Source organism: Artemia sp. Qi Xiang Cuo, chromosome 10, assembly GCF_049724085.1.
Source record: "Artemia sp. Qi Xiang Cuo chromosome 10, ASM4972408v1, whole genome shotgun sequence".
NCBI lineage: Eukaryota > Metazoa > Arthropoda > Branchiopoda > Anostraca > Artemiidae > Artemia > Artemia sp. Qi Xiang Cuo.
The window spans coordinates 31,172,980-31,185,691 of record NC_142803.1 but is presented as its reverse complement, the minus strand read 5'-3'; the positions used below and the strand labels follow the sequence as shown (position 1 = coordinate 31,185,691).

General features: G+C 33.7%; 1 protein-coding gene across 1 annotated transcript in view; it reads left to right on the top strand.

Annotated features, from left to right (window-relative positions):
• Window positions 1–2,118: 2,118 nt before the first annotated feature.
• Window positions 2,119–12,712, top strand: part of LOC148947660 (uncharacterized) — a 31,763-nt gene continuing 21,169 nt past the window's right edge. Inside the window, exon 1 of the mRNA XM_089095972.1 lies at window positions 2,119–2,440. Coding sequence (XP_088952098.1) covers window positions 2,119–2,440 — 322 coding nt within the window. The remainder of the gene's footprint in view (window positions 2,441–12,712) is intronic.

Here is a 12,712-nt window from a genome sequence, read left to right as displayed (position 1 = left end):
AATTCAAAAACATTAAAAAAGAAAACCAAGAGTTTCAAGCTTAGTACATATCGTTGTTAGAAATCGAACTAGCTTCAATCACAAACCATTTTTGAAAATCCTACACTATGAAAAGGCATTAAATTGTGTAGAGGACAAAAAATTGCTAATTGCAAAATATTTGTATATATTTTAACAAGAGATTACAACAATTCAAGAATCTTAAAAAAGAAAACCAAAACCTTCAAGCTTAGTACATATCGTTGTTAGAAATCGGACTAGCTTCAGTCATAAAACATTTTTGAAAAGCCTATACTATGAAAAGGCATTAAATTGAAAAGCTTGTAGGGTGCTTTGTTGTTAAAGTTTCTAGCACTGGGATTATGTTGATGACAGAGATGTTGATTATTTGAAAACAGCGGGATATAGCATATCATCCTCTGGTTATCTTTAATTACGTAGAGATTGTATTTATCGTGTAAAACTGCACCTTCATGCACCTAAACATAATATTTAATAAAATTGTTCGTGCATGGCCTGTTTTCCTTAACTTATATGGGGATTGCTTGGTAAAATCGTGGGAGAATAATGTTTGAATTTGGCGTGTGTCAACATCAAACCTTAATAACTCCTTAAAGGTTATACACCCCACACTTATAAGTATGGATTAGCACTCGCGAATACCCCTAAATATCGTCCAGCCAGAGGGGACTTTAAAACAAAATATAGAAGAAGCGCAAAACAACTCGGTTGTTTGCAATTATTAATAAGACGTTTGCAAAAGAATCTCAATATCAAATATTTCTATTCTAAGGGACCTACTCAAACAGACCTCTAACTCCTTGAGATATGTAGAGCTCCAAAAATGTGCTAAAATTTATAGAAAAATTCTCAATGTGTTAATTATGAAGCCATACATCATCCCCTATCAGAAATTCAAAACTACAAGCAGTTTTTGTTTGACCCGGAACCTGAGGACTACAAATCCCTAGGTAGTAAACTATTTCTGAAACGTATGGAAACACACCAAAGAAAAAGAGACGCATATAAAGAAAATAGCAAGAAAATTAAAAGAAGATTCTAAACTGTGAATTTGACAAAAAAAAACATAATAAATATAATCATCATAGAAACTTCAATGTAGGAGTTATCGTAGCTTCATCCGCAATGTATTATTCTTTAAAACTAAAATCAAAAATTTCTAGATATACGCTGACTTCTGACGACTACTCACGCGTACAGTCTTCACCGAACCAACACGGTACATATAATCAAATATCTGGTGACCGAATATCAATTGAAATATCAAGTGACCGAAATATCTGGTATTTTTGTGAATTTCTATCATCACTGTCTATTAAAAGGATTTTATCCCTATTTGAACTTTTATTTACGGTACATATTACCCGTCCCATTTTTTTTTTTACATATTATGCGTCCCGTTCCATGCAAAGCGTATATTTGAATGACCAGACTTGATAACTTGTTAAAATATTTTAAAATAGAACTCCAGACAAATATTTTTTATTGGATTAATTCTGGACCTGTCTGAAACAAAACTTGGCTAACGCTTTTCCGAATTACAGCGCACTAGAAATACAGCGCATGCTCCAAATTCCTAGAAAACTCTAACCATAGAAAAGAGAGATAGAAAATTCAGTTTGTTGGAAAATGATATTTTTTTTATTCATTTAAGATGTGTTTATAACATACTTAACCGTCAGTGTAGCCAATTTAAGTTGCAAATGTACAAATATTCCATATGAAGTGTATTAACAGAATTCAGCGAGCTTGAACGATGTCTGCAGTTGTTTCAAGCAAGTGGAGATGTGTTTGTGTAGCTTTTCAGTTGTGCATAAATTAAAGTGATGATTCTAATTACGCTCCTTTCTTGGATAATAGTCGTCACCAAAGTGAGAGCAGCGTGTGGAAGAAAACCCTAATCACGAGTGCTTGCTAGTGGCATCCGCATTCAACATGATACACCCAAACAAGGACTACAGAAGCTTATAAAAGCAACAAATTCTTAATTTGTGCAATTACTACTAGCTCAACTGCAATCCTTGGAGCTGTATTATTTCCAATGCAATATCCAAGTCAACCTCTGTTACCCCAAAGGATTTTTGTGGCCTCAAGGTGATGGAAGAAGAGGGAACAAACATCTGGTTGAAATTAAGGGATATTGACGGGGTGGTACACTACCACCAAGCTGTAACAGCTGAACTGCAAGCATTAATACCCATGGGACAGTCAGTTGATATCAGGACTGAACAAGAAGTTGAAGAAGCAATGAGAGAGCTGCAACTTGAATCAAAATGCTTCACCAGGAAGAAATTGTACCATGCAATCAATGTGAAATACTCCGTGATTTTGCAAAGGGACGAAGATTTACAAAGGAGCCGTTCAGAGGCCAATGCAGCTCTTCGGCTGCTTCACGAATTTCATCTGGGCCGGATAAGGTGTATATATATTATATAGGGCCAATTATTATCAATCAAGCTTTAAGAACAATGACACCTAGACCTAGCCAGATTCACAAGATTGACAAAATTCCAAATTCCACAAATAAGTCTGACAAGTGATAAGTCTTCCCACCAATAGAAAGCGCTTTAATACCTTCTACTACACGAAGAAAAAAATGAAGAAACAGTATTCCAGTGGCAGTCAGATGATGGAAAATCTTCATGAAATTTGATCCCAAGCCCTTTGAAACCTTGTTTCAACAAGTAACGAGACTTAAGAAAAATAAGAATGAACTCAAAGACTCCGTATTTCAATTCCTAAGGTCAGATAAAGGAGTGCAGACCAGTAAGATGATGCAAAGTAAGGACAATAAAGTATTCCAAGTTCCAATTATCCCAAAACTAAAATCAAAATTCATAATAAATAGCGTTGACAAAAAAATGAAGTACCTCGACATGGCAATAAGAACCGGTACCAAAGGAAACATAGACAAAAGGTCAGCGAATCATGTTGAACACCTTTCAAGAAACTTTACCGCAATGAAACCTATAGAAAAGCCCAGACGATTGACTACAAGGGAAGAAAAACTTTACGATGGGAATTACGCAATGCTAAATGAACTACCGAGCCTATGGACTTTCCTCAAAGAATTATGGCAAAATTATGCTGAGAAAAATGTTACGAAGCAAATATTATCCAAACTCAAAAGGAAAAAGACTAAAGACAAATTATTGACCTAAAGGAATTGAAACTCTAAAATAAACAAAAGGATAATAAGAATGGAAATCCTACAGAAAGGAAAGAAAGGCACAAAGACAACCATACCTACTTATGAGACCCCAGTAAAAGAAATACAATCTTCAATATCGAAAACCAAGACGAACACAGTCCCAGAAATGAGCGCACTTAGTAAAGAATCACCTAAAAATTTGCCCATGCTGACTTATCTAAAACCAACGATACTTACAAAATTGACTTGGTCAACGGGGCCCACGTTTACGCGCACACAGCCGATTGGCGTATTTACTATAGGCCTAAGGGCAAGAATTCCGGTAAGACATACCGAGACACAAACGATAAGAGTACAAGGGATAGAACCAGAAGAAAATAAAAGTAATTATAAGAAAGAGGAAGATTATTACGTACATAAGAAATGTTGGATAATAGACTGTAAATATACTTGTGCTAGATTAGCAATGGCCGACAAGCAACAAAAGAAGATATTGAACCATTACTTGATCTAAACGAGAAAAACGCCCAAAAAGTGTCAACTCACCAAGCCTTTTTAATATTATACAGACAAAGAGTACAAGCTTTGTTTGAACTATTTAATACAGAAATACAAAAATTAAAACAAAGCACCACGAGAATTTTTGAAGTATTTTTTCGAAGAAGTAAATATCGTAGATCTACAAGCCTAGTTCCAATAATCGGAGAACTCGCCTCCCGTCTTTTTGGTTTAACGACGGAGGAAGACCTAAATATCCTAAGAGAAAATGTAAAAAAATTGAATAATGCCATGAACGTAACATTACATGTCCAGAAGATACAAGCAAGTATAGCAAACTACCAAAGAGATAAAGTCGAAATCATATAAAAGAAAATCTCAAAAACTGTAAATGTAATGAATTACTTGAGGAACGAAGTGGATCGTATAGTGACAGACACAAGCCTTACCATGGTATCACGATATAATTACCATGTCATTACTAAATCTAGCGACAGACGTTAGCAAGTTCAAATTCACACTATTTGTCCTCAAGGGAGTACCTTGGCCATACGACCTGGTAGATCTTTCAAACTTAAAAAGCATTTTCGATGAAATAAAAACACCTGACCTTTGGTTTACATTTACCTATAGACCCAGAAGTATCAAATTTATTCCTTTATTATACAGAGCTAAAAGTACACATCACGGAAATAAATGAACAATTATTCGCAGTAGTGACAATTCCATTGACAAACCAACAATCCATATATGACTCGTACAAAATCTTGGCCTTCCCCGCTAATAAAAAGAAAACGAATTCATTCATGAATAGTACACCTGAGGCACAATACTTACTTGTTGATCAAGATAGACGAAAATATTCCCTAGCAAACCCACAAGATAAAAAAGAGTGTGTATTATTCAAAAACCTAGCTTGCCAACTTACACTATCTATTTACAATGTCAAGTCTGGATTTTGTAATATGGATATATTCTTAAAAGACACACAACAGGAAGAAATACCTAATTCGTGCGAAGCCTTAATAGGAAGTAATAAACGAGAGATATTCATACACCTTAGAAATGACCTTTGGTTATACTGAGACCTTTGGTTATACGCGGGCCAGCTGTGGCTGGCCGGAAAGCACTGGATACTGAGATTAGTTACCTGATATTCCATATGATTTGTGGTTGAAGGAAATTATTCTTCGTTGAACAGTCATCGTTTCCTAGATCAAAAGGTACCCTTAATATCGGATGCAACGTTGTTATGAGAGGATTTAAACAAACTTGGTAAGTACTATTCATTGGCCAAGATGTGATGAAAATAGGCGTTATTTGGCTATGATTGCACTGTTTTATGCAGTTTTCTGATTATTGTCTTACATACCTTTCCACTTCCTGAAATAAAATAACTTGACAGAATTTCTCGTTCTTTAAAATGGGTAGTCATGATGCAAATAGGTCCTTTATCTGCTGGGTACTTGAATACGGTACAAGATAATGTTAATTTAAATACAATAATATTATTATACACATACATTTACTTTTAACAAATTGAAATTTTTATTACATTGGTTGAGACATTTATGAGGTTTCACTTGGGACTTCTAAAACATAGAAATCTCTTCTAGGTTATCATGATATAATAATGATATAAGAGATTCATTCTTATAAAGAAAGGTTTTACATTATGCTCCTTAGTTTATCCTATTACGTATACTTTATTTAAATTTCCTATAACACCTAATTAATTTTATATGCATACGAAACAATCGTTAAAAAACAGTTTGCGCTACATCATTAAATGTTAGGTGTAATTTTACAACATATTTCATGACTGAATTGTTCACGCACATCCTTGCTGTTTAGGAAACGCATTTCCGGCCAGCCGCAACTGGCCCGCGGCACTTCCCGGCCAGCCGCAGCTGGCTCCGCGGAGCTTCCTGGCCCATTCAAATCGTTTCTGTGTGGGCCATCAATGTCAGGCAAAACAACACTCTTAACTAAAATAGTTAAAAATTGCGATAAAATGTTTGTGGAAAAGCCGAAAAAAATCTACTATTGTTACAGTATTTGGCAGGAGTCATATAGTAAAATAAAAGTGATTGGCATAGCGGGATTGGTGTAGATACAATTTATACAGGGACTTGATTTTTTCAGTATTATTGAACCGAACTCTTGACTGATTATTGACGATCTGGCTGAATCTATTGAACAATGGTCCCAGGAAATGCTACATCTGTTCACTGTTCGCTGTCATCATGAACAGATTTCCGTTACTATGGTTCTAAACAATCTCTTTCACCAGAGCAAATGTATGCGAACTACAGAGTTGTTCGTGATCCTAGCTCGCTAATAACTCTCAATCAACAAATATACCCCGGCACCCCTAAATTTCTGCTCTCAGCATACAATCAGGCAACTAATAAACCCTACGGCTATATCCTATTGGATCTTAATCAAAATACACCCGAGGATCTGCGTGTAGTCACAGATATTTTTAACAATCAAATTACAGTATATCTCCCCATGAACAGTAAAAAAGGCTAATAGTTGCTATCATTATACTGAAGAAACTACATGAAAATAGACATTTATTTTCAGTTCTAAGCACTTCAAAACCCTCGCTTAGGAAAGCCATACTCAAACATGGTATTGACTATGATTTCATTAATCTAATATCCAAACTTTGTTTAAATTTTACCGAGGGTAATGTTCAACTGCCAGAAGTAGTTAAGCAACAGGCAAAGCAACATCGTTTCATTGTACGTACATTGGCCTCTAAAAAGAAAAGAAAGAATTTTAAAAGGAAACGTCTTCTTCAGGCGGGCGGTAGCTTTTTCACACTTTTACTGCCAATAATTGCAAGACTTGTAAACAGTTTTCTCTAGAGAGAATGGCAAAACCCTATAAACTGACTCCAATACTCGCCATCTCACCCATGGAACACTTTGAGGACAATCTGAGTAAATTCATTGACAATGAGAATATTGAGGATGATAAAAAACTGCTTTTACTTCAAGATGCACTTCGCCGAGGGGACAAACATAAGCCCTATCGGGCAAAGGCCAGTGGTATTGATCACAAAAAGATATGGTTAAAAATCGTAAAGGACAATTATCATTTAACGCTCCTCTATACAACTTTCTAAATACATTAAACTTCCCCAAAAGCCTTATTAGCAATAGGCAAATTCTAAAAAAAAAAATGAACATGCACAATCATCATCAACACCATTAAATTGAACATGAAGAAGAAGAAGAAGAAGAAGAAGGATTTTAAATCAATCTTGGAAAATACTAGCACACCTAGTGGAAACTTGACAATGGTGAAGAGGAGGAGGAGCAGCACACCATTGATAGCTAGACAAAAGCGAAAACATATCAAGTCAATGTCGCCATCACCCCCATCGCCAACCATGGTATACAAAAGGGTAGCGGACGTTACACTACGTGTTTACATTCAAAATGGTTGAAGTTCTGAAAGGTGTTTATGAAAATACTGGTGAAGCGGGGAGTTTAAGTTCCCCCACCACTTTTTCCAAGGTCATTGGTGTTCACACTAAAAGTGTACAAGACTATCCACAAAATGAATCAAGTTACACTCTGCATAGAAATCATAGACTTCGTGCTAATCATTATCGAAAAACTAAAGCCTTTTTCCCATTGCCTATAATGCAATCAGATCTCCTAACTCTAGATGAGATTCAAAGACGTCACAGTACATCGTGCAAGTACATTCTACTCAAAATCAGTGTTTATAGTCGTTATGTATATGCAATTCCATTGTGGTCAAGAGAGGCGTTGAAGTTGCTCAGGCTATAGAAAGTATTCTCGAACAGGATTCGTATAAAAAAATTCAAACGGATCGCGGTAGTGAATTTGTAAATCCCCTCGTTTAAAAAGTACTAGTGAAATTTAATAAACTGCTCTGTCACCCCCATATCCCTATGAAGGCTGTAGTGGCAAAACTATTGATAATAAGTAATTGACTTTTAATATCAAGATATTTTACATTGAAAAATGCACATGCTTTTATTCATGATTTAGATAAAATCATGTTGATTTATAATCAACGACCTCATCGATCATTGTCCAACTCAACCCCAATGGAAGTTCATCATTCTGATCATGATACAATTGACACCTTTCTTAAACAATATTCCAATTAAAAGTTTGTCAAAAAAAATTACCTAGCCTAACCTGACCTTGGTGGTGAGGGTCCCACCCGTGTCAGGCTTTCGGCCCCGGGGTTGGGAGGGGGGCCACCTAGAAAGTTTAGGTAACCTAACCTTGGTGGTGGGGGTCCCACCCTTGGGAGGCTTTCGGTCCCCGTGGCCCCCGGGGGTGGGGGGCCCACCTAGATAGTTTAGGTAACCTAACCTATCCCCACCTTGGTGGGGGGGTGCCACCCGGGGCGGGCCTTTGACTCCGGGGCGCCCATTAGACGACTTGGGAACAGGTGAGGGGGGAGGGGCGGGGGGGCCTAGTTGTCCTCCAATTATTTTTTGTTACTTAAAAGGGTCACTAGAATCTTTTTTCAATTAGAATGAACCCCCTCTCGACTGTTGTGCTTCGAGTTGGAGTAAAAATCTTTTTTCAATCCCAACTTTTACCGGCTTATTTATAAATTTCTTAACTTAAAAACCTTTCCCCCAGGGGCTGAAGGGTCCATTTTATCTCTAAGGACATATTTATTGAGTATTTCAACTATGTTGAAGAAAAAAAATCCATCTAAAAATTGATTAGACGATTTTGGAAAAATATGCACATTATGACAAGAACTTTCATATATATGAAGTTACTTTGTTCACGTAGAAATAACTCTATTTCTGAAAAACAAGTCATAGAATGGCTTATGACATTGGAGGTCTTATGCAAATGAAAAGAAGACATAAAATGAACTTGTTTTCCATGATCCTATAGGTCAGCATTTATTACTTTGATTAAGGAAAGGAAATATGCCGTTATTCCCGCATATTATTTAGTGTTTAATGTAGTTATTCTCAGTGCATATTGAAATATATGGATATATATATAAAGTAATGAATACTCCAAATGAGCTCACCGGTACTTCAATGGCTAATATACGTTTAAATTAAAATTTATATTTTCCACTACGGATTTTACATATTTTAACCGTAGAAATCTACTATCTATAATTTTTACAAAAACAACACGATTTATACGAAAAGTAATATAAAAACCCCCAACTTTTGGTTCGATTAAGTTAAGTCGAAGCGTTGGAGCCAACCTTTTTAAACAGTATCGTTGGTGTTGAACTTGGTTTTCAAGCACCTAGATAATTAAATGCCTTTATACTTGGTGTTTATAATAAGTAACGCATTAGCAAAGTAGTTTGTTCAAAGTAAAACATTAAACTATGCTTCAGATAATCAAATAAAAAAGTTTTATTCAATATTTTTAATAATAATAAACTTTGTTTTTAAATTCTAAAAAAGTTGTGTAAAGAGTGATGTCTTGAGGAGGGGGTGACCCTTTTCTTATACGTAATAATTTTTGTTCGTTTATAAACTTTGATGTTGCTTCTTACTTTCAGTTGAATTTTTAAATTTAATTTACTATCGTTTTAAATAATACTGTGTAATCTATCTCTCTCGCCCTGAATAATTCTAGTACTTGCGTATCATGCAGACATTGAAACTGTAACGTGACATTTTTCTTTCTGATTATTATATAAAACTGTTCATAAGCTCCAGATTTTTTTGTCGTTTTGTTTAGGTAACACAGGAACATTTGGTATTCTTTCCTAATTTGAATTTTACACAAATTTAGCCCTAGCTAGTTAAAACTGTGCATAAATTTATGATTTTTTTTTATTTAGTCTAGCAACTCTTTACTTTTAGTTGAAAAATATTCTCTTGTGGAAAAAAACTTTTTGTTACTCTAACAGGATTATCACTACATAGAAGCTAAAAAAAAATTTAATTTTGAACAATTATTCATTATTATGTCTGCGCATCTTCGATTAGGCTCGTAGTTCTTTACTTTTAGTTGAAAAATGTCCTCTTGTTGAAAAAAAGTTCTTGTCACTCTAACAAGTTCATCACTAGACAAAAGTTTACAGAAAATTTAAGTTTGAACTATTATTCGTTATTATTTCTGCAAATCTTTGATTTAGTCTAGTAGCTCTTTACTTTTAGTTGAAAAATGACCTCTTGTGGAAAAAAAAGTTCTTGTCACTCTAACAAGTTCATCAATAGATGAAGATTTACAAGCAAGTTATGTTTGAATCATTACTCGTTATTATCTCAGCGCATCTTTGATTTAATCTCGTAGCTCTTTACTTTTATTTGAAAAATGTCCTCAATGATCCAGCGTTAACAAATGTAGCCCTAGTTCGTTTAAACTGAGCATAAATTCATGATTTTTTTTACTTAGTCTAGCAGTTCTTTACTGTTAGTTGAAAATGAGCTCTTGTTGAAAAAAAAGTTCTTTTTGAAAAAAAGTTTTTTTCACTCTAAAAAGCTCATCATCATACAAACGTTTACACACAATTTAATTTTTAAAAATTATTAGTTTTTATTTCTGCATACCTGATTAGTCTATTATCTCTTTAATGTTATTATATAAATTTAATAAATGATACATCGTTAAAAAATTTAGCCCTAGCTAGTTAAAACTGCATAAATTCATGATTTTTTTTATTTAGTCTAGCAGCTCTTTACTTTTAGTTGAAAAATGTCCTCTTGTGGAAAAAAAGTTCTTGTCACTCTAACAAGTTCATCACTAGACAAAAGTTTACAGAAAATTTAAGTTTGAACCATTATTCGTTATTATTTCTGCACATCTTTTATTTAGTCTAGTAGCTCTTTACTTTTAGTTGAAAAATGACCTCTTGTGGAAAAAAAGTTCTTGTCACTCTAACAGGTTCATCACTAGACAAAAGTTTACAGAAAATTTAAGTTTGAACAATTACTCGTTATTATCTCTGCACATCTTTGATTTAGTCTAGTAGCTCTTTACTTTTAGTTGAAAAATGTCCTCAATGATCCATTGTTAATAAATTTAGCACTAGCTGTTTAAAACTTTACATAAATTCGTGATTTTTTCTATTTAGTTGAGCAGCTATTTATTTTTAGTTGAAAATGTCCTCTTGTGGAAGAAAAGTTTTTGTCACTCTAACAAGTTCATCACTAGACAATTGTTTACCGAGAATTTAAGTTTGAATAATTATTCGTTATTATTTCTGCACATCTTTGATTTAGTCTAGTAGCTCTTTACTTTTAGTTGAAAAATGCTCTTATGGAAAAAACTTTTTGTCACTCCAATAAGTTTATCGCTAGACATAACTTTAAAGAAAATTTAAGTTTGAACAATTATTCGTTATTATTTCAGCACATGTTTGATTTAGTCTAGTAACTCTTTACTTTTAGTTGAAAAATGTCCTCTTGTGGGTTGTGGAAAAAAAGTTTCTGTCACTAATAAGTCTATCGCTAGACATAACGTTACAGAAAATTTAGTTTCTTCTAGTTTCAAGGTCTAAGTATAGATTCTAAGTAGGTTTTAACTGCACTGCTTGTTTGGTGGGGGGATGAATGGCCAAAAATGCCGGGTGGATCTTTATTCGACTGGGTCAGATTTTGATTCTGAAGCTATTTGTCATAGTCCGTTGTTCTATTCAATTTCATGAGCCAAACTCTGTACATCTTAAAATATTGTAGTTTTTTTATATTCTTTTTTCGTTTGCCATTTATTGTTGTGGTATCAAAAAATTTGGATCGTTGGTTCAATTAATTATAAGTTCATTAAAAATTAAGTAATTAGTTACTACTTATAATAATTTGCAAGTTCCAAATGATGTTAGGAACTTTTGTCCAACTATAAGTTATATTATTGTTTTCAGGTCGTAGTTAGGTTGGGCTCTGAAGAATATTCGGGTAAAGAGAATTTTTGCATTTTCTAGTTACTTTCAATTTTAGTATATGAAAAAACTTGAATCAATAACTTTGCGAAAAACCATCAGTTACGATTTACAGCAAAAGGACAAGATACTTATCAAAAGCATGAAAATTAAGAATGTAAAATGTATATTTCAAAGAAATAATAGCCTTCTTAATAATTTAACATCGATAAACCGTGGAAAGTGGTTTTCTTTAGTATTGTTTGCGAATGATTAAAAGATGATGACTGACAAAAAACATTTTTTTAAACTAAGGAAAACTTTAAAATTAGTAAATTGTCAAATTATGTCAAAACGTAATTTTTTCCTGAAACTGAAACCTCTTAGTTTAACTCAGGTATTGGACCTTTCATCTATGCCGAACAAAAAAAAATAACTAGTTGAAGTTGTGTTTAAATTCCTCATCAATATAAAATCAAAAGCACGAAAATTAAAAATCATGAATATTAGTCATTGAAGGAATAAACATTAATAAAGTTAATGGAAATAATGGTTTAATCTTTATTTGAGGAAGAGAAAAGTCCTGCCTTTTGGTTAGAATTTAATGAACCTTAATAAACATTGAGGAATTTGTCTGTCCAATCTTCGCTGTATGGAATTTTATACGTATATAAGAGATACTTTAATGAGTTTTTGTGTGAATATGGATGTACGTAACAAATATATATTCAAACGATAAGGCTCTCTCCATTCCAAATTATATATACATCCGTCAAGGGGGGCCTTATTTTATGAGGAAATTATAGTTATGAATCTCAGTGTGCCATATCTAACAGTACCCCCCCCCTTAACTATGAAAAATATTTGGTATGTGGAAAGAGATCAAAAAAAAAAATTGTTTAAAATCATTTACACAAAACTGTGTGGAGTTCTTATGCAAATTTTCACTTTGTTCACACCATCATATCCTATTACTGTATTTAGTTGACCGGAAAGAGATAAATTAATTCGAATCTTAATAGTTTTATTATTATTGATCATATAGTCCTGCTACTAATACAACTACAACACACCACAGTACCCGAACTCTAGTTTTTGCAAGAAAATTATTGTAAATAAATTTCTTTTGTTCGAAAATAAACTATTACCGTAAAATCGGAACTGATATAGGTTTTCCGCAGGAAACTCTAGTTT